This window comes from Bos taurus, chromosome 24 (genome assembly GCF_002263795.3).
Source record: "Bos taurus isolate L1 Dominette 01449 registration number 42190680 breed Hereford chromosome 24, ARS-UCD2.0, whole genome shotgun sequence".
Taxonomy (NCBI): domain Eukaryota; kingdom Metazoa; phylum Chordata; class Mammalia; order Artiodactyla; family Bovidae; genus Bos; species Bos taurus.
The window spans coordinates 8,311,126-8,326,394 of NC_037351.1; the positions used below are offsets into that span (position 1 = coordinate 8,311,126).

The 15,269-nt window shown below is 40.1% G+C and overlaps 1 protein-coding gene across 2 annotated transcripts in view; it reads right to left on the reverse strand.

Moving 5' to 3' along the window:
* The window catches only part of CCDC102B (coiled-coil domain containing 102B), a 282,031-nt gene that overhangs the window by 190,932 nt on the left and 75,830 nt on the right, over window positions 1–15,269 (reverse strand). For both annotated transcript variants that reach the window (XM_059881014.1, XM_015460067.3), the window contains exon 5: window positions 14,667–14,783. In XM_059881014.1, coding sequence (XP_059736997.1) covers window positions 14,667–14,783 — 117 coding nt within the window. The remainder of the gene's footprint in view (window positions 1–14,666; window positions 14,784–15,269) is intronic.

Here is a 15,269-nt window from a genome sequence, read left to right on the forward strand (position 1 = left end):
TCCAGAACTCTTGCCTGGAAAATCCCACGGACGGAGGGTCCTGGTAGGCTGCAGTGTATGGGGTCGCTAGGAGTCAGACACGACTGAGCGACTTCACTTTCACTTTTCACTTTCATGCATTGGAGAAGGAAATGGCAACCCACTCCAGTGTTCTTGCCTGGAGAATCCCAGGGATGGGGGAGCTTGGTGGGCTGCTGTCTATGGGGTCGCACAGAGTCGGACACGACTGAAGCGACTTAGCAGCAGCATAGAAACCTTGATTCACACGCAACAGGGAAGATAAATATCCAAGAGCCACAGAGCATTCTCTGGAGACCACGTGGCACAGTCAGAAAGACAGTGTGCAAAAGACAGCAGACCAATCAGGGTGGACATCCTGCAAGAGGAGACATCACCTACAGAGGGAAGTATGGATACTAACAAGGGATCTGAGACCTGGAGGATCAGAACTAGCAACTGGTTTCCTCAGTATGTGTGGCCCTTAAAACCTTATACTCACCAGGCTATATTAATAGGTACATGGGAAACCAATGTATTTTGAATACACTGTGCCTGCTTGCTCAGTCGCTCAGTCAAGTCCAACTCTTCTGCCATCCAATGGACTGTAGCCCACCAGGCTCCTCTGGCCATGGGAATTCCTAGGCAAGAATACTGGAGTGGGTTGCCATTTCCTTCTCCAGGGGATCTTCCTGACCCAGGGATCGGAACCCAGGTCACATGAATCTCCTGCACTGGCAGGCAGATTCTCTACTGTGCCACCTGGGAAGCCTATTTTGAACACATCAAATGTAGTCAAATGTAAACACATCAAATCATACTCCCGAGTATGTTATGCTCATTATGCACTCCTCCCATTTTATTTTTTTCTTTCAACCTCTCAGAGGTTTGAAACAGAAGGCTCTCGTCTTTTGCATTTGTACCTTGTCTTCTTCCCATCTCCTCATCTAGTTTAAGGCACATGCTTCCACAATGTCTCTCTTGATACGAAAGCACATTTTCTAAGGGCAGCATTTTTGAGGATGATAATAGGAAAGTTCTCAATCAAATGCCTCTAGCATGAAACAGAATATTTCTCTCTACTGGAGATTTGAATCCTGATTCAGTGCAACTATATTGTAATATATGTAGTAAAGCCATTTTGAATTTGAAGCATTGAGGGGAATACTTAATATGAAGACACAAAAGTGTTAATAGCATTATAAAATGAATTAGCTAAATTCCGTTATTCCTCCCATGGAAAGCAGTAAGCAGGATCTTGAAAAAACTGTACAGAACCTGCAGGCCAAGGGAACAGAAGTCCCAAATGCATGTGTGTGAACCAAAGAGAATAAGACCCAGAGGGCATCACAGCAGCGATCTTAAGAAACCAGAGGACACTGAGAAAACCCAAGGTCCCTCGAGGTTGGGATTTCAGAAATGTGCAGGGATTTCTGAAGACATAGGCTGATCCTGAGACTCTAACATTTAAGAGTTTTGATTAATGCAATTTCTTCTATTACCTCTGACAACCCAATCTTTAGGAGACTGTTTTCTACCCAATGAAAGTTAATAAGAATTTACAGTTAAAGACTTTAAATCTCAGATTGTAATTAAATCACCAGCTCAATGGATGTGAATTTGAGCATACTCCAGGAGATACTGGGCTTCCCTGGTGGCTCAGACAGTAAAGAGTCTGCCTGCAATCCAGGAGACCCCGGTTCAGTCCCTGGGTCAGGAAGATCTCCTGGAGAAGGGAATGGCTACCCACTCCCGTATTCTTACCTAGAGAATTGCATAGAAAGAGGAGCCTGGCATGCTGCAGTCCATGGGATCAAAGAATTGGCCATGACTTAGCAACTGAACAACAACAATTAAATCATCAATCTAACTTAGCCAGAAAACTTTCCCAAAGACCTAGTCATCTGGAAAAGATACTGCTGTTGAGATACCCAAGTAAAGACATTCAAATCCTGCATTTCACTCTACATCATTTAAAACCCTTTCTGAAAAAATAAAATCTGTTACTTGAAGCACTTAATACTTCCTGGTTAAATGATCACTGGTTTTCATCCATTATTCAGTTTTATATTTATCAGTTTTCTGTAACTCCAGGACAAGTGACAGATTTCATCTTGGATAATTGGACTATTTAGACTTATATTTGTCTAAATGACCAGAATGCATATCCATGTGTGACAGTTTGATTTTCACTTTTCCAAGAATATTATTTTTCTCTGATGGTTTACTCATATCACATATCTTTTTATAGATTCTGGTTCCTGAATTTCATCAATAAGAACTCAGAATGTGCCAGAATGCTTAAATCCATAACACTAACAGGCTTCTAAATTAACCTGCTTGCAAACGTCAATATCCTCTTTCAAAATTATATAATCATTTCTGATACATTCACCATATTCTCAGTAATCTAGGTTTCTTTGCTAGAACATGTAAAGTCAATAAGAAGTATGTGATACAAGTGATTTAAAAGAATTCAAATCAACACCTATTGTGGCAATCTCAGAAAATTAAATTATGATGGCACCAGATTTCTAATTATATGACACCCTTCTCATTAAAAAAGATTCCATTTAAGTATGTCAGTAAATAAAGTCTCAGGTATTTCTTCATCTAAAATTCCTAACTAGCCCAACTCCCCCACCATCACGCACATCGACTTTGTAGCTCCCCTAGAGTTGAACATATGCAATGAACTGTATGATTTTTTGATGAAAGCTGTTTTCTCCCATTGAAGGCAGTTCTCTGAGGTCAGGCTCATTTATACTTTTGACACCACTGAATTACTATTAATAGATCCTAGCACAGCATGCAGTAAGTCGCTTCAGACCTGTCTCTTTGTGATCCTAAGGACTGTAGCCCACCAGGCTCCTCTGTCCATGGCATTCTCCAGCAAGAATACTGGAGTGGGTTGCTATTTTCCTCCTCTAGGGGAACTTCCTCACCCAGGAACTGAACCAGTGTCTTCTGCCTTAGCAGGAAGATTCTTTACCACTAGCGCCACCTGGGAAGCACAGTGAAAGTGAAAGTCGCTCAGTCGTGTCTGACTCTTGGCGAACTCTTGGACTATGCAGTCCATGGAATTCTCCAGGCCAGAATACTGGAGTGGGTAGCCGTTTCCTTCTCCAGGGGATCTTCCCCACCCAGGGATCAAACCCAGGTCTCCCGTATTGCAGGCAGATTCTTTACCAGCTGAGCCACAAGGGAAGCCCAGGAATACTGGAGCGGGTAGCCTATCCCTTCTCCAGTGGATCTTCCTGACCCAGGAATCAAACACGTGTCTCCTGCATTCTTTACCAGCTGAGCCAGGGAAGCACAGGAGGACCATATGTTATTTCCAGAATTAAAAATTGAATTTATAATTTAAGAAAACACCTTGAAAACATTTTCTCTTTTAAAACAGAGAATAAAACACTTTCTACCCTCTGTGTTCCCCCTCCCACCTTACCTTAAAAAAAAATTTGGGAATGAATTGCTCCTAATTAGACTATGTTCCTCTCCTAGTAATCAAATTATTTGCACAAACAACATAACATATAGTTGAGTAAGAAGAAAAGGAGGAATTTTTTATCTACTGTCAAAAGCCTCTTGATCAAAGTGAAATAGGAGAGTGAAAAAGTTGGCTTAAAGCTCAACATTCAGAAAATGAAGATCATGGCATCTGGTCCCATCACTTCATGGGAAATAGATGGGGAAACAGTATCAGACTATTTTTGGGGGCTCCAAAATCACTGCAGATAGTGACTGCAGCCATGAAATTAAAAGACACTTACTCCTTGGAAGGAAAGTTATGACCAACCTAGATAGCATATTCAAAAGCACAGACATTACTTTGCCAACAAAGGTCTGTCTAGTCAAGGCTATGGTATTTCCTGTGGTCATGTATGGGTGTGAGAGTTGGACTGTGAAGAAGGCTGAGTGCCAAAGAATTGATGCTTTTGAACTGTGGTGTTGGAGAAGATTCTTGAGAGTCCCTTGGACTGCAAGGAGATCCAACCAGTCCATTCTAAAGGAGATCAGTCCTGGGTGTTCTTTGGAAGGAATGATGCTAAAGCTGAAACTCCAGTACTTTGGCCACCTCATGCGAAGAGTTAACTCGTTGGAGAAGACTCTGATGCTGGGAGGGATTGGGGGCGGGAGGAGAAGGGGACAACAGAGGATGAGATGGCTGGATGGCATCACCGACTCGATGGATGTGAGTTTGAGTGAACTCTGGGAGTTGGTGATGGACAGGGAGGCCTGGCGTGCTGCAATTCATGGGGTCACAAAGAGTCAGACAGGACTGAGTGACTGAACTGAACTGAATATCCCAATATGTTAAAAAACAAAACCCAACTCTTCAATATATTCTCCTACTCAACAAAAATGCTCTAATTTTTTTTACAAGTCAAATTATGCAGTTAGACGTGAGCAAAACAGGGTGGTCTAACAGAAAAAGATGCAAGATAATCTCTAAACCCCACCCTAGACACGCTGCAAGTGGCCCAGGAGAGCTCATGGATAGGCTATTAATACAAAATAACCACAGACTTTTCCAACTCTGGGGCTCCCTGGGCACACAGTGGATACAAACTAACCACAGGGGCTTCTCCAACTTGGGCACATTACACCTTGAAGCACAGCTGTGTTCTCAAGTGACCTTAGGCAGCCCGGAGCCTATAAAAGTCTCATAAATATTCTATACATACATACATCTAATTAGAACAGGCTGAATTATGGGAAAGACATGAGCAATAGAGCCTGCTGCTTTGCAACTTGCAACAATCAATCAAAACTGTCATTCCATGCCCACCTAGATGAATATGTAAAAGCCTTGTCTTGAAAACCATGTATCTCATCATTCCATTGCCAGTCCCTCTCCTGGTTTGGCCCACTTCTTCCTTGAGGTGTTCTTCTGTTCTTTCTTCAATAAACTAGTTTTTGCCACTGTAAGACTTCAGATTCTTCTTTGCATCCCTTACTAAGAACAGAGGCCCACCAGGAAGGATCCTCTTCGACCCTCCCTATTGTGTAACAGTCAGAACATTCTTTGTATTACATTTATTTGCTGGCAATACTGCAGTCTTACCTGTTACTCCCTTTACCACTCACAGTCCTTACCTCTACTTTTCCTCTTTACGTAACTTCGATGCTATTCATCCTTCACATCTCATCCTCAACACCTTTTCTATGAGCTCACATAGATCACTATTCTCCACCCATCTAAGTACCTAACACACTGGGTTTAACTGTCTGGGTTGGTTGGTTTGCTTCCCAAGGTGGCAACCACTCTATTGAAACCCCGGTGTTTAATTCGAGTACCAAGCATACTGGATATTGTTGATAAATATTTGCTGAACAAATGACTGAATTAGACAATGAGAGGATGAGCATATAAACTACTATTTCATTGCCTGGCTTTGTTTTTCATTTCACTGTCATTTTGAGAATCCAGTTGGTACGCACACATGGAGAAAATTTGCCTTAAACCCCAACAATGACACAATTGCTGAACGTGAAAAAATCTTATGTTACAAAATGTTTATGTTTTATCCTGCATAAGCAAAATAAAGAAGACTACTTATATAATCACAAGTTAAATTTAACATGTTGCCCATCTGGGCCTTTTTGTCTTAATAAGCAGCATTTTAAAAGTAAATAAATATAGACATTCTGAAAAAGAGAAAAATGAATATATTTGGTTCTTTCAGCTTATATCATACTGCATTCAGTTAGGATTAGGAAGAAAAAGAAATCATTTAAAGAGCATTGGTGGGAGGGAGGTTCTAGAGAGAAGGGATTTAAAGAGCATTGGTGGGAGGGAGGTTCTAGAGAGAAGGGATATGTGTATTCTTATGGTTGATTCATGTTGTACGGTGGAAACTAACAAGCACTGTAAAGCAATTATCCTCCAATTAAAAATAAATTAAAAAATAAAGAGCATATTCTCATATGATGTGAAAAGATTTTAATATGAAGGAAGCATCAGAGAAAATGTGTCAAAGGCGTGGGGAGGGGGACACATCCAGTGCCGCTGTGGGTAATTCACTAATGTCGGAAAGGGACCCTGTGAAATGAAGGACTATGTGGTAACTTTTAGGTTCTTTCCAGTTCCAGACTCTCATGGTCTTTGTCCATATGATCACTGGAGATTTGCCTAAGCGTCAATGCGTGAAAAGATATGATTCAAAACACTTGGTGATTCAAGAATAGGAAAGGATTCCACCCCTTTGGCAGGTATACAGACTAATTTTGGAGCCAGATTATTCACATTAAAAGATGCAACACCCTCACTGGAGACCTATTTGGCACCAGAATCTGTGGTCAGTGCAGTACCCACCACGCTCCTCTGTCCATGGGATTTTCCAGGCAAGAGTCCTGGAGTGGGTTGCCATTTCCTTCTCCAGAGGATCTTCCCGACCCAGGGATCAAACCCAGGTCTCCTCCATTGTAAGCAAGACACTTCACCGTCTGAGCCACCAGGGAAGTCCTTACTGTAAGACAGTGCCTTAAATTCCAAAAAGTTTACAGCTGAGGAGAGGAAGAACACATGCATATTATAGAAGTATCCTGAAGTCTTCTATGGGATATCACAGAATCATCTACAGTGTTACTAATGTGTAAAAATCTGATTGTCATTCCGATATAGGATCTACAAAATGAAATTTGAATAACAAGGGAGAAAATATGTATTCCTTACATGCCTACTACGTATATATAATATACTATGTTTAGTACTTCACATATATGGATGAATTAATTCCTTTAGATGAGCTATTACTTAAACTCTATTTTGCAGACAATCAAACAGACTCAGAAAGCCTACGTAGGGACTTCCCTTGTGGCTCACAGGTAAAGAATCTGCCTGCCAATGCAAGAGACATTCGTTTGATGCTTGGATCGAGAAGACCCCACATGCCATGGAACAACTGAACACGAGCACCACAACTACCGAGCCTGTGCTTTAGAGCTGGGAGCAGCAGCTACCGAGCCACGTGCTGCAACCACTGAAGCCCGTGTGCCCTGAGCCCATGCTCTGCAAGAGAAGCCACTGCATTGAGGAGCCTGTTCACTGCAACTAGAGAAAAGCCCTCGCAGCAACAAAGACCCAGGGCAGCCAAATATAGATAAATAAAAAGTATTTTCTAAAAAAAGAAGAAGAAAACCTATGTAGTTGTTAGGAAGCCAGATGGCAAGAAAGTGCCAAGGTAAGAATTTGGACTCAGGTCTCTGGGACCCCAAAAATGGAAATAAAGATGCCTATTTTCAGAGGAGTATATAGAAAGGGTGGAACTTGTCATACATACTGAGAGAAGACTAGAAGTTCTTAACTGTATTTTTGAGATAATTGTACATTCTTAAGCAGTTGTAAGAAATGATTAAAATAAATTCCAAGTGCCATATATACTGTTTGACCCAGTGGTAACATCTTACAACTCTATAGTTGTAACAATGTAATAACCAGATGTCAACAATAATATAGTCAAAATAGGGGCCATTTTCATCAGAAGGATGTATCATGTTGCCTCTTTATGGCCACACACACTCCCCTCCAATCCCTCCTTCATCCCCTGAAACCACTAATCTGCTCTCTGTTTCGAAAAATTTGTAATTTCAGTACTGTAATACAAATGGAATTATGGGCTTATGTTATCTTCTAAGATTTTTCACTCAAAATGCTTCTCCAAAGATGCATCCAGATTGCTGTACAGATAAAAAATTCATTCCATTTAACTGCTGAGCTGTATCCCGAGGTATGGTTGTAAAGGCTTATTGTTTCCTCATTGAAGGTATTGTTTTTGTATCCAAGTTTTGGCATTTACAAACAAAACTGCTTTAAAGATCCATGCGTAAGTTTGTGTGGATATCCGTTTGCAAGTATACATTCTCATTTCTCAAAGAGAAATACCCAGGAGTGCAATTTCTTGGTCATACGAGAGTTGTTATTTGGGAACCCACCAGACTGTTTTCCTATGTGACTGTATGATTTACATTTCCTACAGAAAGGTGCATGGCCAGTAGCTCTGCATTCTCACCAGCATTGCTGTTGTTACTAATTTCTATTTTAGCCATTCTGATAAGTATGTAGTTACAAGCTCACTGTGGTTTTAATTTGCATTCCCTTGATGGCTCATGTATTGACATCTTTTCATGTGCTTACTTACTGGAGACAATTTATCTTAGTTTTCTTTCATCTGAAAATGTCCTAAAGGACACATTGACTGGATATAGTACTTTGAGTTGACAATTCTTTTAGAATTTGGACAAGTGTGTGCTACTTTTTTCTGGCCTCCATGGTTTCTGATGCAATTTTCACTGTCATTTGGATTATTTCTTCCCTATAGCTCAGGTGTAATTTCCTTCCTGTTGTAAAGATGATTTTTTCTTAATTATCCACACATTGACTAATGTGTCTTGATGTAGACCTACTTAAGGTTATACTAATTGGGGTTTGCTAAGCATCTTGACTGCAGATTTGACCCTTTTCCTATATTTGGAAAATTTTTACTCTATTTCTTTGAGTAATATTTTCAGCCCACATAATATCTCCTCTCACACTGGCCTCCAGAGGCTTAAATGTTTGATATTTGTTAGCATCCCACAGGCCCCCTACCACAATCCTTGTTAGCAAAGGTTTTTTCTCTTCCAGACTGTTTCAGACTGAATTCTTTCCCTTCTCCCTTCCATTCATAATTTTTTTTTAAATTGTGGTTACTATGCTTTTACCTTCTAATCTTTCCATTTGTTTCTTCTTTGTATTTTCTATTTCTCTGGTGGGGCCAGTGGTAAAGAACTCACCATCAATGCAGGAGACCTAAGAGACTAGGGTTCAATCCCTGAACTGGGAAGATCCCCTGGAGCAGGGCATGGCAACTCACTTCAGTATTCTTGCCTGGAGAATCCCATGGATGGAGGAGCCTGGTGGGCTACAGTCCATGGGGTTGCAAAGAGTCAGACATGACTGAGGGGCTAAACACAAGTGGCTATGCATGGCTACTTTTTCTATTTGTTTCAAGCATGGTTACTATTGCTGATTAAAGCATTTTTATGATGGCCACTTTAAAATCGTTGCAAAGGAATGCAAACATCTCTGTCTTTGCAGAATCGGCATTTCTTGCTTGCCTTTTTCATTCACTCTGAGATATTTTGGTTCTTGAATGATGAGTAATATTCAGTTGTGTTCTGAACATATTCAGTATTATCTTATGAGACTCTATTTTATCTAAACATAGGTGGGTCCCTCTGACACACCATTCTGAAAGGTAAAGAGACAGCACTAACTCATTACTTCCAGATGAAGGTACAAGTCCAGGTTCCCCACAAACCCCCACTGATACCTGGGTGGGGATGCCCCCTGCTGGAGGGGGATGGAGTCCCCGCTTCTACTAGACCTTGTTAGGGGCAGAGGGTGGAGGTGAAATACAGGCTCCCCACCTGATTTTCACTGACACCAAGGAAAACGTCTGGGGGTCTCATTACTGCCCAACGGGGATGAGACCCTGGCTCCAACTCAGTCTTTGATGCCACCACTTCAGAAGAAAGGACTGAGCAACTTTCTACTGCCTTGCAAGAGTGGAAGTGTAGGCTCCCTGGTCAGCTTCATTAACGGGAGTTGAGGTGGAGCACCACTGTTCTCTGTAGTTATTTGGTGGGTTAGAACATTTCTCGTCCAGACGTTTCCTGTCTTGCTAAGCTGGCCATTCCCTGGTCCTTCGATTAAAGCAAACGGATTTCAGTTGTGTTTTGTTTTCATCTGATTCTATTGTATTTCCAGGTTTCTGGCCTCTTCAGCTCCAATTCTGGGATATATGCTGCTGCTGCTGCTGCTGCTGCTGCTGCTGAGTCACTTCAGTCGTGTCCGACTCTGTGCGACCCCATAGACGGCAGCCCAACAGGCTCCCCCGTCCCTGGGATTCTCCAGGCAAGAACACTAGAGTGGGTTGCCATTTCCTTCTCCAATGCATGAAAGTGAAAAGTGAAAGTGAAGTCGCTCACTCGTCTCCGACTCTTAGCGACCCCATGGACTGCAGCCCACCTGGCTCCTCCATCCATGGGATTTTCCAGGCAAGAGTACTGGAGTGGGGTGCCATCGCCTTCTCCGTGGGATATATGCAGGGAAAAGAAAATCAGGGAACTCACCTCATGTCATTTCTTAGGTTCCCAGGTACCTGGCGGAAGGCCACTTCTCTTCAACAGGGAGAGTCCTTTATGTTTGATTCACGTATAGTGTTCAGAGTTTCTATGTGACTTACTGAGTTAAGTGGGGAGAAGTATGGGAAGACCCCCTGGAGTGGGAAATGCCAACCCATTCCAGTGTCCTTGCTGGGAAATTCCATGGACAGAGGATCCTGGCAGGTTACAGTTCCTGGGGTCACTAAAGAGTTGGACACGACCGAGCGACTAAACTACAACAACTAAGGGAAAAGCATATCGACTTAATCTTTCTGAGATGAAACAGGAATAAGATGTAAATGTGTGAATAGGTGAGAAGAAAAAACAGCAAACCACAGAAAAGAAATATGAAATCAGAACTCCTGAAAATTTGAAACTGAATTGTAAGTGATACATTTTTTTTGAATAATACAAGATAAACTAATTATTTTCTCTTGGAAAATAACCCAAAAATTTGGCCTAAAAAATGTAATGCGAGTGTTTCCTGATTATGAGTTTGCTTTCGAGCAAGAGCTAGGTTGTAGAAAGAAGTAATGATTTCTTCACTCGGAATGCCAGTCCATGTCCATTCTAAATAAACTCTCCTTTCTAGTTCAAGGGGTCTTGATCTTAAATGTGGAGAAAAAATGAAATGCATTGGTTATGCATATGCATATATGCATGGTGGTGTTAGTCTCTCAGTCGTGTCCTACTCTTTGTGACCCTATGGTAGCCTTCGAGGCTCCTCTGTCCATGCAACTCTCCAGGCAAGAATCCTGGAGTGGGTAGCCACTCCTTTCTCCAGGGGATCTCATTGACCCAGGGATTGAACCCAGGTCTCCTGCACTGCAGGCAGATTCCTTACTGTGTGAGCCACCAGAGAAGCCCCATTAACACATCCACACATGCACATGTTAACATTTATTTATCAAATGACTCCATGCTTAGAGAATTCACCTCATCACACGCTGACCAGAAAAGTCAATGTTTTAAATACTATGGAGCCTTTTTTTAACTCAGGGCTGCATTTTAAATTTCTTTGACCAATCCAATTTCCAAGATCGTCATTAAACTACTTCTGAAAGAGGCTGGGCAGATTGAAAGACAAGCAAAACACACTCCTCAAAGAGTTGGACACGACGGAATGACTGAACAACAGCAATCTCTGACTCAATGGGCATGAGTTTGAGCAAACTCAGGGAGATAGTGATGGACAGAGAAGCCTGGTGTGCTGCAGTTAACGGGGTCGCAAAGACTCAGACACGACTCAGTGACTAAACAATAGGTGAAAACAATATTGTTATCAAATTGGTGGGTATTAGCAACAAACAGTTTCAAAAAAGGTGTCCATGATACATAAGAATCATCAATGGTTAGAAAATCATGATGTCTGATATGAAAACACTATTTTTTAATTCCAACAATTAAAATCAATCACATTTCCAGAGTCATTGCTTTAGTAAATCCACAAGAAGAGGAGAAACCAAGGTAGCAATGTCAGTTACTGGCTGCTGATAACACATGGCTTCAGGATTTAACTCAGAGCTGGTAACCTTTGCTAACTAAGCTCCTAACCTGCTGAAAATCTGACCTGAGTGTGCGTTCCTGAGAAATTGGAACTAAAGGAGAACAGAGGTAAAAGATGATCTCAATAACATTTGAAGTTGTCTTTGTAACCTTGAGCAAGGTTAAGTTCTCTAGGATGCTTTCCATTAAAAGCAGCTAAGAATACACAGAACCTAAAAGTGTTAAAATATGAAATAAGATTTTATATTTCAACAACCCAGCAGTATATATTGATGTATGCAGTAAGTTCTCAGCAAATGGTAGCTATTACAATAAACATTATACCAATAAAAATGAACAAACAACTAGAAGTGTGTATTTAGTTCAATAAAATACAAATTAAAATGATCTTTTTGGCCTATCAACTAGGGAAGTATTAAAAAACAATAATATATATTGTTGGCTATACAGTGAACATACTTATACATTGCAGGTGAGTACAAATATAAATTGATATAATTTTCTAATGGACAATTTGGCAGTGTATATAAAATACTGAAAAAAATAAACATTCTTTTGAAAAAGTCTATTTCTAGGAATTTAACCTAAGCCATTTTTTGAATGTCTAAAGATGTGTCTACCCATGCATATTTACTGCAGTGTTGATTACATGTGAAAGTGAAAGTGTCAGGCTCTCAGTCATGTCTCACTCTTTGAGACCCCATGGACCACAGACAGGCTCCTCTGTCCACAGAATTATCCAGGCAAGAATACTGCAGTGGGTAGACTTTCCCTTCTCCAGGGGATCTTCCCAACCCAGCAACTAAACTCAGGTCTCCCACATTGCCGGCAGATTTATATATCTAATAATAAAAGTAAGCAGATTTTAAAAAATAGATTATATTAAATTACAGTATAATCACCCAATGACTTTTATACAAACATAAAAAGTCATGATATGATCTTAAGACCTAAATATAACCAGTGTAAAAAGTGAACCAATGCAATGGTTATGTCTTCTTTTCAAAAACAAGATCACAGCTTCTATCCTGGTTTAAAATTCAAATGAGCACATATACCCACCTACACAACACACACACAGGGGCTCACTGTTCCTCTAAGAATTTCTCCCAATATTTGTTTTCTTTTGAAAAAAGTCTTCTTTCTTCAGTTTAATTCAGCTGAATATAGCATTCAAGTGCACACAGCCAAAGACATAGCCAATTCATGTCTACATTAGCTTTCAGCATTAAGAGCTTCACTAAGAATTTCAAAATAGCAAAATTATGTCTCACAGTGCTTGAATGTCTTGTGGGAAAGTGTCTTTAGGTGGGCAAACTGTATAGAATTTAAGATACATAATTGAGCTCTATGGAGGTGAAATGGTTTCCTCAAATGAGTCTCGGAACTTTCTATTACACCAAACTAAAAAAGTTGCGCATCAGAGATCCTGTATTGCTATGGTTCCCCAAATACCCTGAAAATGAGGATCTAAGACAAAATTGCCAGCTTTTGAGGAGAGTAAGAATACCCATATGTGACTTCCATGCATTTGTCTCTAACTCCTAAATAAGCCTGTATTCTACGTGCTGTTCAGTACCTCGTCAAAGATGCTTCTCAGATCTCAGGTCCAAGAAGCGGTATCTACCCTGATGGTTTGGTTCCTCTTAGAAAACAAAAGTTGAAAGAGCCATCATTTGTTTTTCCCTTTGACGTAACTGTTAGGAAGAGATGTTTTCAACAGGTCGGTCTTTCTCATCAGGGTGTCTCCATATGCCCTGCCTCACCCAACACTCCTTATATGACTCAGAAGAGGTGACAAGGGAAAAACTAATCTCAGGCAGAGCTAACTACCTCAGCTAATTCCCAACAGTAAAGCACTCTGCCTCCAACACTTTTCCCCTGCAGCGTGTAATCTTTTGAAACATCCTGTGTGGTACCCAGTATTTCCTCTTACTTCCATACAACCTGTAAACTGAGACTCAGAGGCTTAAGCAATGGACCAGGATAAACTAATCAGTAAGTGATGGAGCCATTTTTGCTCCAAAATCTATGCATTTTCCATTGTGCTATATCACCTGATATAAAGCACTGTGGTGTGAATTCAGTCTTGACAGAATTTTATAAGGGAGAAGTCTTCTAATACAAATTACTTTCCTCCCAGTCTATTTTTCACTTGCTTAATTCCATTTCCTGAATTGTTCCTACACATTTGTATCTAAGACATCTTCCAGAATTACCTGTTACAAAATAAATAATTTATGATTTCCCACTTTTAATGCACTAACACAGTGTTCTATAAAGTACAAACAATTTATTCTCCCCTCCTATCTCTGAGGATAATTCCTTCGTTATCAACAAGGCTAATAAAACAGAGTGTATCATCTGAAAATTAATTTGTTGTTGTTGGTGTGGGAGTGGAATATAGAGATTTCCACTATTTTTCTTGGTATATCTAAGATATGGATTAACTATAACCAAAATGACATTGTTCTGCCTACAGCTAGGCAAAGGCCACGTGAAATTCAACCAAGAACTACATGCAACAAAACTTGTATGTCATTATTCCAGATAATATCTTAACATATCAGATCCCAGGCAGCTAATCAACATTTTAATGTGTTTATTTACAGTAAAATGTATCAGCTATCGGGTGCTTTTTTCAGTCAAATAATGTCTTTGTAACGTTCAGATAATTCAGACATAGTGTTGGACCAACATGATTTCACAGTATTTTAAATCACATTTTAAATCACCAGACTTCCCTGGTGGTCCAGTGGTTAAGACTCTGTGATTCCACTGCAGACGGCATGGGTTTGATCCCTGGACAGTGAACTTAAGATCCCGTATGCCTTGCACTGTGGCCAAATAAATAAGTAAATCACATGCAAACTGATGTATTATTTTTTTATTTTCAGCAGCATTCTTTTTCATAAAATAACCTAAGACTCCCCAGTTCTACTTCTTAGGACAGCATATCATTTAATAATCTTCAGAAATGTTTTAGTACACTACTCTATCCAAAATCTTACCTCTGCTCTTAACTCATAGACCACTCTGTCATTGCTGTTTTGAGATTTTGACTCTTCCCTTATAAGTCCTGATACTTCTTCCATTTCATTTTTATGTTGACCATGAAGAATGTCAAACTGCCAAAAGAAAAATTCATAATCACAAATTACAAAGGCTGGTTCCAGGATTATTCATATTAGTCTTTCATTTTGCTTTCAGTTTTTTTTTTTTTTTTTTTTTTTTGTGGAATCTGATAGGTTTTGTTGTTGCTATTATAGGTTTTGCAGCTGAACCGTGTACTTCTTTACACTTGCAGCTGAAAAATCCTGTGTTGGTGGAAAAGCAAATCAGCAAATCTTCATTAATCTAAATTCACCAATTGAAAATTAGACAAATCTCCATTACCTCCACACATTCTTAATAATTGACCAACCGGATTCTAAACTAATCCAATTAATTCTGATCTTTCAGTCCTGAATATTAGTACCATAGTATTCTTTGTAATCCTACTTATGTATATTTTCTATGAAATATAAATAGTGCATAGATCGTAGCAGAGATAAATTTGGGCACTGGAAACAATACATCTATATGACACTCAAGTTTGTAAGACATATGTAGAA